This window comes from Oncorhynchus masou, chromosome 18 (assembly GCF_036934945.1).
Source record: "Oncorhynchus masou masou isolate Uvic2021 chromosome 18, UVic_Omas_1.1, whole genome shotgun sequence".
NCBI classification, from domain to species: domain Eukaryota; kingdom Metazoa; phylum Chordata; class Actinopteri; order Salmoniformes; family Salmonidae; genus Oncorhynchus; species Oncorhynchus masou.
The window spans coordinates 73,442,764-73,463,270 of NC_088229.1; the positions used below are offsets into that span (position 1 = coordinate 73,442,764).

General features: G+C 41.7%; 1 protein-coding gene across 1 annotated transcript in view; it reads right to left on the reverse strand.

Moving 5' to 3' along the window:
• Nucleotides 1-20,507, reverse strand: part of LOC135559427 (uncharacterized) — a 74,376-nt gene that overhangs the window by 36,858 nt on the left and 17,011 nt on the right. Inside the window, exons 2-3 of the mRNA XM_064993579.1 lie at nucleotides 8,138-9,010; nucleotides 7,546-7,745 (exon numbers count right to left, since the gene is read on the reverse strand). Coding sequence (XP_064849651.1) covers nucleotides 7,546-7,745; nucleotides 8,138-9,010 — 1,073 coding nt within the window. The remainder of the gene's footprint in view (nucleotides 1-7,545; nucleotides 7,746-8,137; nucleotides 9,011-20,507) is intronic.

Here is a 20,507-nt window from a genome sequence, read left to right on the forward strand (position 1 = left end):
ATGCATGATGGGATAGTGTTATATTGTTAGACTGAGATAGATGCATGATGGGATAGTGTTATATTGTTAGACTGAGATAGATGCATGATGGGAGAGTGTTATATTGTTAGACTGAGATAGATGCATGATGGGATAGTGTTATATTGTTAGACTGAGATAGATGCATGATGGGATAGTGTTATATTGTTAGACTGAGATAGATGCATGATGGGATAGTGTTATATTGTTAGACTGAGATAGATGCATGATGGGATAGTGTTATATTGTTAGACTGAGATAGATGCATTGTGGGATACTTTTATACTGTGATACTGTGAGACTGAGATAGATGCATGATGGGATAGTGTTATATTGTTAGACTGAGATAGATGCATGATGGGATAGTGTTATATTGTTAGACTGAGATAGATGCATGATGGGATAGTGTTATATTGTTAGACTGAGATAGATGCATTGTGGGATACTTTTATACTGTGAGACTGAGATAGATGCATGATGGGATAGTGTTATACTGTGAGACTGAGATAGATGCATGATGGGATAGTGTTATATTGTTAGACTGAGATAGATGCATGATGGGATAGTGTTATATTGTTAGACTGAGATAGATGCATTGTGGGATACTTTTATACTGTGAGACTGAGATAGTTGCATGGTGGGACTTATACTGAGATAGTTGCATGGTGGGACTTATATTGAGATAGATGCATTGTGGGATACTTTTATACTGTGAGACTGAGATAGTTGCATGGTGGGACTTATATTGAGATAGATGCATTGTAGGAGATTTTGCTTGAATACGTTTTTTGTTGTTGTTAGCTAGTCGAAAGTTTACATACACTTAGGTTGGAGTCATTAAAACTGATTTTCAATCACTCCACAAATATTTTCCCCAACACACATAACAAACATCATTTGAAATGTTTCTGATTGTTTATTATCTATTTCACTTACTGAGGCAGCGTAAACATATTCTTTCCTTTTCCCATTCCCAATAAAGCCCATTGCATTGAGAGGAACAGAGAGACAACAAGAGAGAGACAAAGAGAGAGAGAGAGAGAGAGGCAAAGAGAGAGAGAGGCAAAGAGAGAGAGAGACAAAGAGAGAGAGAGAGAGAGAGAGGCAAAGAGAGAGAGAGGCAAAGAGAGAGAGACAAAGAGAGAGAGAGAGAGAGAGAGAGAGAGAGAGAGAGAGAGACAGAGAGAGAGAGAGAAAGAAGAGAGAGAGAGAGAGAGAAGAGAGAGAGGCAAAGAGAGAGAGAGGCAAGGAGAGAGAGAGACAAAGAGAGAGAGGGAGAGAGAGAGAGAGAGAGAGAGGCAAAGAGAGAGAGAGGCAAAGAGAGAGAGAGACAAAGAGAGAGAGAGAGAGAGAGAGAGAGAGAGAGAGAGAGAGAGAGAGAGAGAGAGAGAGAGAGAGAGAGAGAGAGAGAGAGAGAGAGAGAGAGAAAGAGAGAGAGACAGAGAGAGAGAGAGACATCTACTTTGTGCATGACAGAAGTAATTTTTCCAACAATTGTTTACAGACACATTATTTCACTGTATCACAATTCCAGTGGGTCAGAAGTTTACATACACTAAGGTAACTCTGCCTTTAAACAGCTTGGAAAATTCCATAAAATGATGTCATGGCTGTAGAAGCTTCTGATAATTAATTTACATCATTTGAGGAGACATCATTTACCTGTGCATGTATTTCAAGGCCTACCTTCAAACTCAGTGCCTCTTTGCTTGACATCATGGGAAAATCTAAAGAAATCCGCCAAGACCTCAGAAAAAACATTGTAGACCGCCACAATTCTGGTACATCCTTGGGAGCAATTTCCAAACGCCTGAAGGTACCACGTTCATCTGTACAAACAATAATACGCAAGTATAAACACCATGGGACCACGCAGCCGTCATGCTGCTCAGGAAGGAGACTCGTTCTGTCTCCTAGAGATGAACGTACTTTGTTGCGACAAGTGCAAATCAATCCCAGAACAACAGCAAAGGACCTTGTGAAGATGCTGGAGAAAACAGGTACAAAAGTATCTATATCCACAGTTATATCGACATAACCTGAAATAACCTGAAAGGCCGATCAGCAAGGAAGCCGCAATAAAAAAGCCAGACTACGGTTTGCAACTGCACATGGGGACAAAGATTGTACTTTTTGGTCTTGATGTCCTCTGGTCTTGATGAAACAAAATTAGAATGTTATGTTTGGAGGAAAAAGGGGTATGCTTGCAAGCCGAAGAACACCATATCAACCGTGAAGCAAGGGGGTGGCAGCATCATGTTGTGGGGGAGCTTTGCTGCAAGAGGGACTGGTGCACATCACAAAATAGATGGAATAATGAGATGCAGGGTAGAGTACCATGTGGTAGCCGGCTAGTAACGGTTTCTAAGGTTCAGGGCTGGGCGGAGGCCGGCTAGTAACGGTTTCTAAGGTTCAGGGCTGGGCGGAGGCTGGCTAGTAACGGTTTCTAAGGTTCAGGGCTGGGCGGAGGGCGGCTAGTAACGGTTTCTAAGGTTCAGGGCTGGGCGGAGGCCGGCTAGAAATGGTTTCTAAGGTTCAGGGCTGGGCGGAGGCCGGCTAGTAATGGTTTCTAAGGTTCAGGGCTGGGCGGAGGCCGGCTAGTAATGGTTTCTAAGGTTCAGGGCTGGGCGGAGGCCAGCTAGTAACGGTTTCTAAGGTTCAGGGCTGGGCGGAGGCCGGCTAGTAACGGGGTCTAAGGTTCAGGGCTGGGCGGAGGCCGGCTAGTAACGGGGTCTAAGGTTCAGGGCTGGGCGGAGGCCGGCTAGTAACGGGGTCTAAGGTTCAGGGCTGGGCGGAGGCCGGCTAGTAACGGGGTCTAAGGTTCAGGGCTGGGCGGAGGCCAGCTAGTAACGGTTTCTAAGGTTCAGGGCTGGGCGGAGGCCGGCTAGTAACGGGGTCTAAGGATCAGGGCTGGGCGGAGGCCGGCTAGTAACGGGGTCTAAGGTTCAGGGCTGGGCGGAGGCCGGCTAGTAACGGGGTCTAAGGTTCAGGGCTGGGCGGAGGCCGGCTAGTAACGGTTTCTAAGGTTCAGGGCTGGGCGGAGGCCTGCTAGTAATGGTTTCTAAGGTTCAGGGCTGGGCGGAGGCCGGCTAGTGATGACTGTTTAACAGTCTGATGGCCTGGAGATGGAAGCTGTTTATCAGCCTCCTCCATCCCAAACCTTCCCCTTTTTAAATGAACCCAGTCGGAATTAATTGCTGAATGCTTAACCGTAAAGTTGGTTCTATGTACCTATTTTTAACACATTTTACGTTGGGAGATGAAGTCAGTTTACCCGTCAAAAATAGACGTTTTGTCCAAGGACGTCGCGACAGGAAGTCAGACTGTGCTATCTTGTTGACCATTCTGCTTGAGTCTTTTCTCTGCATGAGTCACCATACACTGTGTTTGTGTGTGTGTTATGCGTGCCTGCGTACGTCCAGGTTCGTGTGTGTGTCACCTGTCCTCCAGCAGTGTAATCCTTAGCTACACCTGGGCCTCTGGGCCTGCAGGGCTTTCAGCAGATTGCTAGTGTCAGACGGTACCAGGACAATTATACTGATTGTTGCCCTAGAAATGCTATCTCTCTCTCCTTCTCTTTCTCTCTGTCTCTCTGTCTCTCTCTCTCCTTCTCTTTCTCTCTGTCTCTCTGTCTCTCTCTCTCCTTCTCTTTCTCTCTGTCTCTCTGTCTCTCTCTCTCCTTCTCTTTCTCTCTGTCTCTCTGTCTCTCTCTCTCCTTCTCTTTCTCTCTGTCTCTCTCTGTCTCTCTCTCTCTCTCAATCCCTCTCTCTCTCCTTCTCTTTCTCTCTGTCTCTCTCTGTATCTCTCTCTCTTGCTCTCTTTCTCTCAATCCCTCTCTCTCTCCTTCTCTTTCTCTCTGTCTCTCTCTGTCTCTCTCTGTCTCTCTCTCTCTTGCTCTCTTTCTCTCAATCCCTCTCTCTCTCCTTCTCTTTCTCTCTGTCTCTCTCTGTCTCTCTCTCTCTCTCTCAATCCCTCTCTCTCTCCTTCTCTTTCTCTCTGTCTCTCTCTGTCTCTCTCTCTCTTGCTCTCTTTCTCTCAATCCCTCTCTCTCTCCTTCTCTTTCTCTCTGTCTCTCTCTCTCTTTCTCTCTTTCTCTCAATCCCTCTCTCTCTCCTTCTCTTTCTCTCTGTCTCTCTCTGTCTCTCTCTCTCTTGCTCTCTTTCTCTCAATCCCTATCTCTCTCCTTCTCTTTCTCTCTGTCTCTCTCTGTCTCTCTCTCTTGCTCTCTTTCTCTCAATCCCTCTCTCTCTCCTTCTCTTTCTCTCTGTCTCTCTCTGTCTCTCTCTCTCTTGCTCTCTTTCTCTCAATCCCTCTCTCTCCTTCTCTTTCTCTCTGTCTCTCTCTCTCTTGCTCTCTTTCTCTCAATCCCTCTCTCTCTCCTTATTTTTCTCGCTGTTTCTCTCTCACTTGCTCTCTTTCTCTCAATACCCCTCTCTCTCTCTCTCTCTCTGTTTCTCTCTCTCTTGCTCTCTTTCTCTCAATCCCTCTCTCTCTCTCTCTCTCTCTCTCTCTCTCTCTTTGTCTCTCTCTTGTTGTCTCTCTGTTCCTCTCAATGCAATGGGCTTTATTGGGAATGGGAAAAGGAAAGAATATGTTTACGCTGCCTCAGTAAGTGAAATAGATAATAAACAATCAGAAACGTTTCAAACGATGGGTGTTATGTGTGTTGGGGAAAATAGCCTGGCCATGCTCACTGAGTCTGTACTGTGTTTGTGCCCTGCAACACTCTCTCTCTCTCTCTCTCTCTCTCTCTCTCTCTCTCTCTCTCTCTCTCTCTCTCTCTCGCTCGCTCTCTCGCTCTCTCTCTCGCTCTTTCTCTCGCTGTCCCTCTCTCACCTCTCTGCTTCTGGGCAGAGAACAGCTCCTAAAATGAAGGGTGACAGAACAATAGAGGAACATGAACTGATCTGTCCTCAAGCTGTTGTAAAACGTGTCCAACAACTGAACCTAACCGCAATGATGAACTGAAAACAGAAACCTAGCTGGCAACCGGGGGTGAATAGGGAGGTGGACAGTTAGGGAGGAGGGGGGGAGGGAGGTAGGGAGGAGGGGATGTAGGGAGGGGGGAGGGGGGAGGGAGATAAGGAGGAGGGGAAGGAAGGAAGGAAGGAAGGAAGGAAGGAAGGAAGGAAGGAAGGAAGGAAGGAAGGAAGGAAGGAAGGAAGGAAGGAAGGAAGGAAGGAAGGAGAAAGGAATGGAGGGAGGGATGGAGGAAGGGAGGGATTCCCAAAATCTTAATTTAAAGACTTTATGTTTAGCATAATGAATGATAAGAGGACTGAGACGACCACCTGCCTGTGCTGTCGTCCTACTTAACAACCTGATGGTTAATTTCCATCTAAATTGAGAACCCACTAGACCCCAACATCATATAGTGTTTGATGTACCCCCCACTTCCCAATTACATTCGCTAATCTGCAGAAGAAGAAAAAACGATTGCTGGATTCTAAAGAGACCAAAATGACATCGGACCACGACAGCGTAGCGTAGTCCAAACAGTGATATTTACAGACATCATTTAAATGAATGACGTACACCAATTGATTCTTGAATTAAGGACTGAGCCTTTCAGAGCTTCAGCAAATGAGATCCACTGATCTACAGCAGAATGTCAGTAGTTTATTGCTCATCGTATCGTCTGATGGAAACGTTCGGTGTGAAATGTACATTATGCCTCGAAGCCATATGAGAAATGAAATTTTGTAAACATATATCTGCGGTGTGAAGATGTGGGTAAACATTCGAGCAGACTAAGCCCCTCGTTGGCTCGTCCTAAACTGCACCCTATTCCCTACGTAGTGCACTACTTTTGACCGGAACCCATAGGGAATAGGGTGCCGTTTGGGCCAATACCTGGGCAGAGCAGGGGTGCATGAACACATATCAGCCCCTACGGAGATAACAGATTGGCTGAATATGTGGTTCTGTTTAACATGAGAGAGACCACGTCTCACACACACACACACACACACACACACACACACACACACACACACACACACACACACACACACACACACACACACACACACACACACACACACACACACACACACACACACACACACACACAGAGTTCTGTATTGCTATCCTTGTGGGGACCAAATAATTGATTCCTATCCAAAATCCTGCTTTCCCTAACCCCTAACCCTAAATCTAATCCTAACATTAACCCTTAACCCTAAATCTAATCATAACATTAACCCTTAATCTCACCATAACCTGTAACTTGACCATAAGCATAACCTTAACCCCAAACCCCTAACCCTAAACTTAACCCCAAACCCCTAACCCTAACCTTAACCCCAAACCCCTAACCCTAACCTTAACCCCAAACCCCTAACCCTAACCTTAACCCCAAACCCCTAACCCTAAACTTAACCCCAAACCCCTAACCCTAACCTTAACCCCAAACCCCTAACCGTAAACCTAACCCCAAACCCCTAACCCTAACCTTAACCCCAAACCCCTAACCCTAAACTTAACCCCAAACCCCTAACCCTAACCTTAACCCCAAACCCCTAACCCTAAACTTAACCCCAAACCCCTAACCCTAACCTTAACCCCAAACCCCTAACCCTAACCTTAACCCCAAACCCCTAACCCTAAACTTAACCCCAAACCCCTAACCCTAACCTTAACCCCAAACCCCTAACCCTAAACTTAACCCCTAACCCTAACCTTAACCCCAAACCCCTAACCCTAAACCTAACCCCAAACCCCTAACCCTAACCTTAACCCCAAACCCCTAACCCTAAACTTAACCCCAAACCCCTAACCCTAACCTTAACCCCAAACCCCTAACCCTAACCTTAACCCCAAATCCCTAACCCTAAACTTAACCCCAACCTCCTAAACTTAACACTAACCCTAAGCTTAACCCTAAAGTGTGTCAACACAGCACCCAGAATCATCTACTACTGACATACGGTAGCAGTGTGTCAACACAGCACCCAGAACTAACCCTGACCCTAACCCTGACCCTAACCCTGACCCTAACCCTTCCCCTAACCGTAACCCATAACCCTAGCAACTCAATCCGCTACAAACAGTGTAGATGAAGAGGAGGAGACGGGTAAAAGAAGGACTTTTGACTCTTGATACAGTGGAGACAGGGATTGTGTATGTGTGCTGTTCAGAGGGTGAATGGGCAAGACACAAAAATCTAGTTTGCTCTGAGGGCAAAAGGGGGAGACTGTATGTAATGTGTATAGAATGTGTATAGAATGTATGTAGAATGTGTATAGAATGTGTATAGAATGTGTGTAGAATGTGTGTAGAATGTATATAGAATGTATGTAGAATGTGTATAGAATGTGTGTAGAATGTGTGTAAAATGTGTGTAGAATGTGTGTAGAATGTGTGTAGAATGTATATAGAATGTGTGTAGAATGTGTGTAGAATGTATATAGAATGTATGTAGAATGTGTATAGAATGTGTCTAGAATGTGTATAAAATGTGTGTAGAATGTGTATAGAATGTGTATAGAATGTGTGTAGAATGTGTGTAGAATGTGTATCGAATGTGTGTAGAATGTGTGATGAATGTGTATAGAATGTGTGTAGAATGTATGTAGAATGTATGAAGAATGTGTGTAGAATGTGTGTAGAATTTGTATAGAATGTATGTAGAATGTGTGATGAATGTGTATAGAATGTGTGTAGAATGTATGTAGAATGTGTGATGAATGTGTATAGAATGTGTGTAGATTGTGTGTAGAATGTATGTTGAATGTGTATAGAATGTGTGATGAATGGGTATATAATGTGTGATGAATGTGTATAGAATGTGTGTAGAATGTGTATAGAATGTATGTAAAATGTGTGTAGAATGTGTGTAGAATGTGTATAGAATGTGTGATGAATGGGTATATAATGTGTGATGAATGGGTGTATAATGTGTGATGAATGTGTATAGAATGTGTGTAGAATGTGTATAGAATGTATGTAAAATGTGTGTAGAATGTGTGTAGAATGTGTATAGAATGTGTGATGAATGGGTATATAATGTGTGATGAATGTGTATAGAATGTGTGTAGAATGTGTATAGAATGTGTGATGAATGGGTATATAATGTGTGATGAATGTGTATAGAATGTGTGTAGAATGTGTATAGAATGTATGTAGAATGTGTGTAGAATGTGTGTAGAATGTGTGTAGAATGTGTGTAGAATGTGTATAGAATGTGTGTAGAATGTGTGTAGAATGTATATAGAATGTATGTAGAATGTGTATAGAATGTGTGTAGAATGTGTGTAAAATGTGTGTAGAATGTGTGTAGAATGTGTGTAGAATGTGTGTAGAATGTATATAGAATGTATGTAGAATGTGTATAGAATGTGTGTAGAATGTGTATAAAATGTGTGTAGAATGTGTATAGAATGTGTATAGAATGTGTGTAGAATGTGTGTAGAATGTGTATCGAATGTGTGTAGAATGTGTGATGAATGTGTATAGAATGTGTGTAGAATGTATGTAGAATGTATGAAGAATGTGTGTAGAATGTGTGTAGAATTTGTATAGAATGTATGTAGAATGTGTGATGAATGTGTATAGAATGTGTGTAGAATGTATGTAGAATGTGTGATGAATGTGTATAGAATGTGTGTAGATTGTGTGTAGAATGTATGTTGAATGTGTATAGAATGTGTGATGAATGGGTATATAATGTGTGATGAATGGGTATATAATGTGTGATGAATGTGTATAGAATGTGTGTAGAATGTGTATAGAATGTATGTAAAATGTGTGTAGAATGTGTGTAGAATGTGTATAGAATGTGTGATGAATGGGTATATAATGTGTGATGAATGTGTATAGAATGTGTGTAGAATGTGTATAGAATGTGTGATGAATGGGTATATAATGTGTGATGAATGTGTATAGAATGTGTGTAGAATGTGTATAGAATGTATGTAGAATGTGTGTAGAATGTGTGCAGAATGTGTATAGAATGTGTGTAGAATGTGTATAGAATGTATGTAGAATGTGTCTAGAATGTTTGCAGAATGTGTATAGAATGTGTGATGAATGTGTGTAGAATGTACATGTTATTTTTGTCCTTTAAAGAGGATGGTGCTAATTACAATAAAAAACAACAACGAATAATTAGCTAGTCGTTTTGGCAACAGAACAAGCTTTCAGACGATGCCCATCTGACCCAGAGTGGATCGCGTAAACAACAACAACAATCGCGTGACGGCGGAGATAGAGGGATGTGTCCCTACAAGTTCCTGAACGGCACAACTTAGAGAGCTCAAAAAAAAAATCACCTCATAATTGAAGACTTCTTCTTTGAGTCGTAAAAAGTGCATTGAAATTCCTTAGAAACTGTGTACACTTTGGAGGAGTGTGTGGCCACTTGGAAACATCAGTTCGACCTCTCATGGGTCAAATTAAGACCCGACATCTGTAGACACTGTAGTTTTCTGACTGCCAGCCTGCTGTACGTTGTAATTTGACTGGGGCCTGTGGATGTAGGTGGTCATGAATGTTATTGTTTATCCAGTCTGTATCTTAGTCTGAGAGTGTGTGTGTGTGTGTGTGTGTGTGTGTGTGTGTGTGTGTGTGTGTGTGTGTGTGTGTGTGTGTGTGTGTGTGTGTGTGTGTGTGTGTGTGTGTGTGTGTGTGTGTTGAATGTTGATTGCATGTAGAACCAAAAAGGTTCCATGTAGAACCATGTAGAACCGAAAAGGTTCCATGTAGAACCAAAAAGGTTCCATGTAAAACCAAAAAGGTATATATCGCTTAGAACCCTGTATGGTCCATTTATGAATTATGGACTCTACCAATAAGTAGTAGCTAAGCATATAATAAAATAAACAATTAAACAACGGACAAAAGAACACCAGCATGGTTTTGAGATTGTTATTATATGCAAACATAGTTTGGAAACATGCAAATGTGGCCTCTCTTTGTTTGAATGATGACCCACGTCAATCTTTGTACCAACTCCCTGGTGGACATTCCTGCAGTCAACTCTGGCTGACATCTTATTGAAACAGTAGACTACAGTATGGGTTGTCTGGCTGACTTCTCTATAGAACAGTACAGTATGGGTTGTCTGGCTGACTTCTCTATAGAACAGTACAGTATGGGTTGTCTGGCTGACTTCTCTATAGAACAGTACAGTATGGGTTGTTGTCTGGCTGACTTCTCTATAGAACAGTACAGTATGGGTTGTCTGGCTGACTTCTCTACAGAACAGTACAGTATGGGTTGTCTAGCTGACTTCTCTATAGAACAGTACAGTATGGGTTGTCTGGCTGACTTCTCTATAGAACAGTACAGTATGGGTTGTCTGGCTGACTTCTCTACAGAACAGTACAGTATGGGTTGTTGTCTGGCTGACTTCTCTATAGAACAGTACAGTATGGGTTGTTAGCTGGCTGACTTCTCTATAGAACAGTACACTATGGGTTGTCTGGCTGACTTCTCTATAGAACAGTACAGTATCGGTTGTTGTCTGGCTGACTTCTCTATAGAACAGTACAGTATGGGTTGTTGTCTGGCTGACTTCTCTATAGAACAGTACAGTATGGGTTGTTGTCTGGCTGACTTCTCTATAGAACAGTACAGTATCGGTTGTTGTCTGGCTGACTTCTCTATTGAACAGTACAGTATGGGTTGTTGTCTGGCTGACTTCTCTATAGAACAGTACAGTATCGGTTGTTGTCTGGCTGACTTCTCTATAGTACAGTACAGTATGGGTTGTTGTCTGGCTGACTTCTCTATAGAACAGTACAGTATGGGTTGTTGTCTGGCAGACTTCTCTATAGAACAGTACAGTATGGGTTGTCTGGCTGACTTCTCTATAGAACAGTACAGTATGGTGTCAGGACCCGGTTACGAACCTGGGTCTCCGGAGTGAGAAACAGTCACTTAACCAACTGAGCCACGAATAGTCAGCAGAACCCAGAAGATGAGGCAGACAAAGCAGTACTTAAGACGGTGTATTTAATAAAGTAAAAAGGAGAAGTCCTTAAATACAAAAATGGCAAATCCAAAAGGTGGTAGGTATAGCACAAAAAAAGCCTCAAGAGACACTCAAAAAAAAAACAGAATTCCACAAGAGCATCCACCGGAATCGACAGGAAAACACAGAACACTAGGGCTGGGTGCTAACATACAAACACAGAGCACAGAACTGAGGGAAACTAAGGGTTTAAATACAATCAGGGAATACGAGGTACAGGTGCAAATAATAATGGGGAACAAGGGAAAAAACATAAGGTCAAAAAGCACAATGGGGGCATCTAGTGACCAAAACCCGGAACAACCCTGGCCAAATCCTGACATATGGGTTGTTGTCTGGCTGACTTCTCTATTGAACAGTACAGTATGGGTTGTTGTCTGGCTGACTTCTCTATAGAACAGTACAGTATGGGTTGTTGTCTGGCTTGTTCCTGAGAGGAAGAACAAAGGATCAAGAACACGAGTTAATCTTCAGAAACATGATTTAATCTGCCCGAAATTAAGACAGGATGCTATGTAGTCATGTAATTATGATGATGTCGAAGAACAGTTGACACGCAGTTGTTGTCAGCAGCGTCCAATAGAGATCCTCTGCCTCTGATAGTTCTGGGTTACTGCCAGACTGCGCAAACCATAGTGTGTTAAAAGTCATGTGAATCGATAACAAGGCTATTGAATCATAAATTATAAATAATGTATTGTATATAATGTAGATACCTACCTCCTCTCGGTTATCCCACTGCCAGTTACGTGCATTGAACAGAGGTCAGCAATGGCTTCATGAAACACATTCCCCTCATCTGACTCCAGACTGACATAAAAGGAACAAGGAGCTAATTGACTATGTCAGGCTTGGTTTGTAGATCTATTAGGCATATTCAGTAAAACAAATAAGAGTTAGCCGGCGAGCTTGTAAAGTGGCTAATTAAATTAGCCTAGCTTTATCCTGTCTCGCTAGCTAGCTAACGTTTGCCTACAAACAGTGCTCAAATTTGAGTAAAATCTATCTACAATCTATTTATCTATCTAGCCTAAAGTTTATGGTTTGACTTTGTCTTCCTATATTTTGAATTAAATAATCAAAACTTACATAGAAAAATGGCGTGCATATTGATAGGCTAGTTCAACAACCGTTCTGTTGCGTTGTCATGCTGGAATGGCAGTTGGTTTTTGAATAGGAGGAATGGCAGTAAAAAATTGTAATTGACATGTGGCCTTGTCTTAAAGGGGCTATCTGTTACATGTGGCCTTGTCTTTAAGGGGCTATCTGTTACATGTGGCCTTATCTTAAAGGGGCTATCTGTTACATGTGGCCTTGTCTTAAAGGGGCTATCTGTTACATGTGGCCTTGTCTTAAAGGGGCTATCTGTTACATGTGGCCTTGTCTTAAAGGGGCTATCTGTTACATGTGGCCTTGTCTTAAAGGGGCTGACATGTGGCGTTGCCCTAAAGTGGTTATCTGTGACATGCCCTCTTGTATTAAATGGGCTATCTGTGATTTGACCTCTTGCCTTTAAAGGAGCTATCTGTGACATGTCACTGTGTCTTAAAGGGGTAGTCTTCAGTTGCTACTTCCATTTTTGGACATATCATTTAATTATATATCCATTGATTCTTCAAGAACCCAAAATATGAGGTTGTTTTAATCCAATGTTTGTTAAAAACTTGTTAGGGATAGGGGGCAGTATTCAGAAGTTTGGATGACTGAGGTGCCCAAAGTAAACTGCCTGTTATTCAGGCCCAGAAGCTAGGATATGCATATAATTGGTAGTATTGGATAGAAAACACTCTAAAGTTTCCCAAAACTGTTAAAATAATGTATGTGAGTAAAACAGAACTGATACGACAGGCAAAAACCCGAGGAGAATCCATCCTGAATTTTTTTTGGAGCTAACCACTCATTGAAATGCCTGTCTATGGGGAAATCAATGGAATACCTCCCAGATTGCAGTTCCCAGGGCTTCCAGTAGATGTCAACAGTCTTTAGAATGAGTTGATCATTTTTTATGAAATTGTATTTGTCACATACACATGGTTAGCAGATGTTAATGCGAGTGTAGCGAAATGCTTGTACTTCTAGTTCCGACAATGCAGTAATAACCAACAAGTAATCTAACCTAACAATTCCAAAACTACTGTCTTATACACAGTGTAAAGGGATAAAGAATATGTACATAAAGATATATGAATGAGTGATGGTACAGAGCGGCATAGGCAAGATGCAGTAGATGGTATTGAGTACAGTATATACATATGAGATGAGTATGTAAACAAAGTGGCATAGTTAAAGTGGCTAGTGCTACATGTATTACATAAAGATGCAGTGGATGATATAGAGTACAGTATATACGAATACATATGAGATGAATAATGTAGGGTATGTAAACATTATATTAAGTAGCTACTGATATATTTTACATCAATTTACATCAATTTCCATTATTAAAGTGGCTGTGATTGAGTTGGTATGTTGGCAGAAGCCACTCAATGTTAGTGGTGGCTGTTAACACTCTGATGGCCTTGAGATAGAAGCTGTTTTTCAGTCTCTCAGTCCCTGCTTTGATGCACCTGTACTGACCTCGCCTTCTGGATGATAGCGGGGTGAACAGGCAGTGGCTCGGGTGGTTGTTGTCCTTGATGATCTTTATGGCCTTCCTGTAACATCGGGTGGTGTAGGTGTCCTGGAGGGCAGGTAGTTTTCCCCCAGTGATGCGTTGTTCAGACCTCACTACCCTCTGGAGAGCCTTACAGTTGTGGACGGAGCAGTTGCCGTACCAGGCGGTGATACAGCCGACAGGATGCTCTCGATTGTGCATCTATATAAGTTTGTGAGTGCTTTTGGTGACAAGCCGAATTTCTTCAGCCTCCTTCTTCACGACACTGTCTGTGTGAGTGGACCAAGTCAGTTTGTCCGTGATGTGTACGCCGAGGAACTTTAAAACTTACTACCCTCTCCACTACTGTCCCCTCAGCTTTTTACCGAAATGGCGGCGGAGAGAACACTTTGTTATTGTTTCGCCTGCAGATTGCCTGTTTAAACGGGAGATTATACTCAAGAAACAACATTTTTTTTACCTCAAAAGTATAAAAGTCTACTGGAAAGACAAGTTAACGTTCCAACCCTTCGATCTGGACTGGCTGCATCACCGCTTGGTATGGCAACTGCTCGGCATTCGACCGCAAGGCACTACAGAGGGTAGTGCGTACGGCCCAGTACACCACCGGGGCCAAGCTTCCTGCCATCCAGGACCTCTATATCAGACGGTGTCGGAGGAAGGCACAAACATTTTCAAAGACTCGAGACACCCAAGTCATAGACTGTTCTCTCTGCTACCGCATGGTAATCGGTACCGGATCGCAAAGTCTAGGTCCAAAAGGCTCCTTAACAGATTCTACCCCCAAGCCATAAGACTGCTGAACAGAAAATCAAAATGGCTACCCAGACTATTTACATTGACCCGATGCACATTCACCAGACTCTACCCACATGCTCACACATACTTACACTGACACTCCAACACTCACACACACACGCACACACACACACACACACACACACACACACACACACACACACACACACACACACACACACACACACACACACACACACACACACACACACACACACACACACACACACACACACACACACACACACACACACACACACACGCACACACACACGCTGATGCTACTCTGTTTATAGTCTCTCCTGACTGTCTCTCTTGTCCCTTAACCTAAATACACAGTACCAGTCAATAGCTTGGACACACCTATTAATTCCAAGGTTTCTTTGATTGTTATTATATTTTTTTTTCTACATTGTAGAATAATAGCGAAAACATAAAAACTTTGAAATAACACATATTGAATCATGTAGTCACAAAAAAGTGTTAAATAAATAAATACAGTATATATTTGAAACAATATTCAAACCTTTGACTAGTTCTGTACATATTACCTCAATTACCTCAACTACCTTGTACCCCTGCACATTGACTTGGTAGTGGTGCTCCTTGTATATAGTCTCATTATTACCTCAACTACCTCGTACCCCTGCACATTGCCTTGGTAGTGGTGCTCCTTGTATATAGTCTCATTATTACCTCAACTACCTCGTACCCCTGCACATTGCCTTGGTAGCTAGGACTCCTTGTCTATAGTCGCGTTATTTGAGTGTGTTACCATTTAATTTTTAACTCTTCTTCGTTGGTTTTAAGGGCTCGTGAAGTAAGTTACACTGTAAAGTCTACACCTGCTTTTTTAACTCTTCTTCGTTGGTTTTAAGGGCTCGTGGAGTAAGTTACACTGTGAAGTCCACACCTGCTATATTCAAGGCATGTGACCAATGCAATTTGATTTGATTGTGTAGATTCAAACCCCAAAAATGGAAAAAGATAAGAATAGAATAAGAAGTGTGCCTATCTGTTCTTTAGAAGGATTGCGTGTGTGTGCACAGTATGTGGTATTAGACCATCATTTGTAGACCAGAATGATTCTTTTAAAGCTGTGTCAGTTGAAGAGAATACAGTCCGGGGCTCTTGCTTTGTAACTAAACTCGCTTTGTCTCCAGCATGGATTTTGGATTCTATGCTCAGACTTGCTCAGAGGACAGAGTGTGTGACAGTGGTGTGTGGGAGAGAGAGAGAGAGAGACAGCTCAATGTAATTGAAGAATCCACAGAATTTAACCACTTCTGTGAAAATTGGAGCACACTAAAACAAACAACACGAAGAGTTATCTATCCAAAATAAGAGTACACAACTTCTACAATCTTTCTCTCTATAACAAACAACAAACATCAAAAACATAGACTGTACATATACTACTGTTCAAAAGTTTGGGGTCACTTAGAAATGTCTTTGTTTTTGAAATGAAATAAAATATTTTGTCCATTAAAATAACATTAAATTGATCAGATATACAGTGTAGACATTGTTAATGTTGTAAATGACTATTGTAGCTGGAAATGACTGATTGTTTTATGGAATATCTATATAGGTGTACAGAGGCCCATTATCAGCAACCATCACTCCTGTGTTCCAATGGCACGTTGTGTTAGCTATCAATTTAGAAGGCTAATTGACCATTAGAAAACACTTTTTGCAATTATGTTAGCACAGCTGAAAATGTCCCTCCCCCTCTTTCTACCGAGCTCCTCTCTCTCCTTCCCCCTCTCACTTTCTTTTTCTCCATCTCTCTCTCTCTCTCCCTCCCTCCTCTCTCTCTCTGTCCTGCCCTAAAATTCAAAGGTCTTTATTGGCATGGGAAACATACGTGAACATTGCCAAAGCAATGTAAACATTACACTCACTCTGCCGTCCCTACACTCTAACCACTAGGCTACCTGCCGTCCCTACACTCTAACCACTAGGCTACCTGCTTCCCCTACACTCTAACCACTAGGCTACCTGCCGCCCCTACACTCTAACCACTAGGCTACCTGCCGTCCCTACACTCTAACCACTAGGCTACCTGCTTCCCCTACACTCTAACCACTAGGCTACCTGCCCCCCCTACACTCTAACCACTAGGCTACCTGCCGCCCCTACACTCTAACCACTAGGCTACCTGCCGCCCCTACACTCTAACCACTAGGCTACCTGCCGCCCCTCCACTCTAAACACTAGGCTACCTGCCGTCCCTACACTCTAACCACTAGGCTACCTGCCGTCCCTACACTCTAACCACTAGGCTACCTGCTTCCCCTACACTCTAACCACTAGGCTACCTGCCGCCCCTACACTCTAACCACTAGGCTACCTGCCGTCCCTACACGCTAACCACTAGGCTACCTGCCGTCCCCTACACTCTAACCACTAGGCTACCTGCCGTCCCTACACTCTAACCACTAGGCTACCTGCTTCCCCTACACTCTAACCACTAGGCTACCTGCCGCCCCTACACTCTAACCACTAGGCTACCTGCCGCCCCTACACTCTAACCACTAGGCTAACTGCTGCCCCAACACTCAAACCACTAGGCTACCTGCCGTCCCTACACTCTAACCACTAGGCTACCTGCCTCTACACTCTAACCACTAGGCTACCTGCCGTCCCTACACTCTAACCACTAGGTTACCTGCCGTCCCTACGCTCTAACCACTAGGCTACCTGCCGTCCCTACACTCTAACCACTAGGCTACCTGCTGCCCCAACACTCTAACCACTAGGCTACCTGACGCCATATATATATATACAGTGTTGTAACGATGTGCAAATAGCTAAACAACCAAAAATGAAAATAAATGAACATAAATATGGTTTGAGATAGAGGGGGAGAAAGTATAGAGATGTGTCAGTGAGACAGCAGGAAGGGGATGTTTGTGTGTGTGTGTGTGTGTGTGAGCGTGTGTGTGTGTGTGTGTGTGTGTGTGTGAGCGTGTGTGTGTGTGTGTGTGTGTGTGTGTGTGTGTGTGTGTGTGTGTGTGTGTGTGTGTGTGTGTGTGTGTGTGTGTGTGTGTGTGTGTGTGTGTGTGTGTGTGTGTGAACATACTTGGGTCTCCCTGAGTAATCTGTCTGTCTACAGAGGCAGATTGAAACACAAACTTTTAAAGGTCAAACGGTGGCTGATCTGATCCTAACAGAAACCACACAACGTTACACTGTCTAGTGTGTGTGTGTGTGTGTGTGTGTGTGTGTGTGTGTGTGTGTGTGTGAGCGTGTGTGTGTGTGTGTGTGTGTGTGTGTGTGTGTGTGTGTGTGTGTGTGTGTGTGTGTGTGTGTGTGTGTGTGTGTGTATGAGAATGTTAATTTATATGGACACTGAAATTATCATGTTAGATAACATGTTCATTATTGTGTTATCAAGGCCATGAATTAAATTTGATAAAATACCTTGAGGTATTGTACTGTAGTGTGTATTACTTACTGAACATACTGGTATGATACTGTATTACCTACTGAACATACTGGTATTACACTGTAGTGTGTATTACTTACTGAACATACTGGTATGATACTGTATTACCTACTAAACATACTGGTATGATACTGTATTACCTACTGAACATACTGGTATGATACTATATTACTTACTGAACATACTGGTATTATACTGTATTACCTACTAAACATACTGGTATGATACTGTATTACCTACTAAACATACTGGTATGATACTGTATTACCTACTGAACATACTGGTTTGATACTGTATTACCTACTAAACATACTGGTATGATACTGTATTACCTACTGAACATACTGGTATGATACTATATTACCTACTGAACATACTGGTATGATACTGTATTACCTACTGAACATACTGGTTTGATACTGTATTACCTACTGAACATACTGGTTTGATACTGTATTACCTACTGAACATACTGGTTTGATACTGTATTACCTACTAAACATACTGGTATGATACTGTATTACCTACTGAACATACTGGTTTGATACTGTATTACCTACTAAACATACTGGTATGATACTGTATTACCTACTGAACATACTGGTTTGATACTGTATTACCTACTGAACATACTGGTTTGATACTGTATTACCTACTAAACATACTGGTATGATACTGTATTACCTACTGAACATACTGGTATGATACTATATTACCTACTGAACATACTGGTATGATACTATATTACCTACTAAACATACTGGTATGACACTGTAGTGTGTATTACTTATTGAACATACTGGTATGATACTGTATTACCTACTGAACATACTGGTATGATACTGTATTACCTACTGAACATACTGGTATGATACTGTATTACCTACTGAACATACTGGTATGACACTGTATTACCTACTGAACATACTGGTATGATACTGTATTACCTACTGAACATACTGGTATGATACTGTATTACCTACTGAACATACTGGTATGATACTGTATTACCTACTGAACATACTGGTATGATACTGTATTACCTACTGAACATACTGGTATGATACTGTATTACCTACTAAACATACTGGTATGATACTGTATTACCTACTAAACATACTGGTATGATACTGTATTACCTACTGAACATACTGGTATGATACTGTATTACCTACTGAACATACTGGTATGATACTGTAGTGTGTATTCCCTACTAAACATACTGGTATGATACTGTATTACCTACTGAACATACTGGTATGATACTATATTACCTACTGAACATACTGGTATGACACTGTAGTGTGTATTACCTACTAAACATACTGGTATGATACTATATTACCTACTGAACATACTGGTATTACACTGTATTACCTACTGAACATACTGGTATGATACTATATTACCTACTGAACATACTGGTATGATACTGTATTACCTACTGAACATACTGGTATGATACTGTAGTGTGTATTACCTACTAAACATACTGGTATGATACTATATTACCTACTGAACATACTGGTATGATACTGTAGTGTGTATTACCTACTAAACATACTGGTATGATACTGTAGTGTGTATTACCTACTAAACATACTGGTATGATACTATATTACCTACTGAACATACTGGTATGATACTGTATTACCTACTGAACATACTGGTTTGATACTATATTACCTACTAAACATACTGGTATGATACTGTATTACCTACTGAACATACTGGTATGATACTGTATTACCTACTAAACATACTGGTATGATACTGTATTACCTACTAAACATACTGGTATGATACTGTATTACCTACTGAACATACTGGTTTGATACTATATTACCTACTAAACATACTGGTATGATACTGTATTACCTACTGAACATACTGGTATGATACTATATTACCTACTGAACATACTGGTATGATACTGTATTACCTACTGAACATACTGGTATGATACTGTATTACCTACTAAACATACTGGTATGATACTGTATTACCTACTAAACATACTGGTATGATACTGTATTACCTACTAAACATACTGGTATGATACTGTATTACCTACTGAACATACTGGTATGATACTGTATTACCTACTGAACATACTGGTATGATACTGTATTACCTACTGAACATACTGGTATGATACTGTATTACCTACTGAACATACTGGTTTGATACTGTATTACCTACTGAACATACTGGTTTGATACTGTATTACCTACTAAACATACTGGTATGATACTGTAGTGTGTATTACCTACTGAACATACTGGTATGATACTGTATTACCTACTGAACATACTGGTATGATACTGTAGTGTGTATTACCTACTAAACATACTGGTATGATACTGTATTACCTACTGAACATACTGGTATGATACTGTATTACCTACTGAACATACTGGTTTGATACTGTATTACCTACTGAACATACTGGTATGATACTGTATTACCTACTGAACATACTGGTATGATACTGTATTACCTACTGAACATACTGGTATGATACTGTATTACCTACTGAACATACTGGTATGATACTGTATTACCTACTGAACATACTGGTATGATACTGTATTACTTACTAAACATACTGGTATGATACTGTATTACCTACTGAACATACTGGTATGATA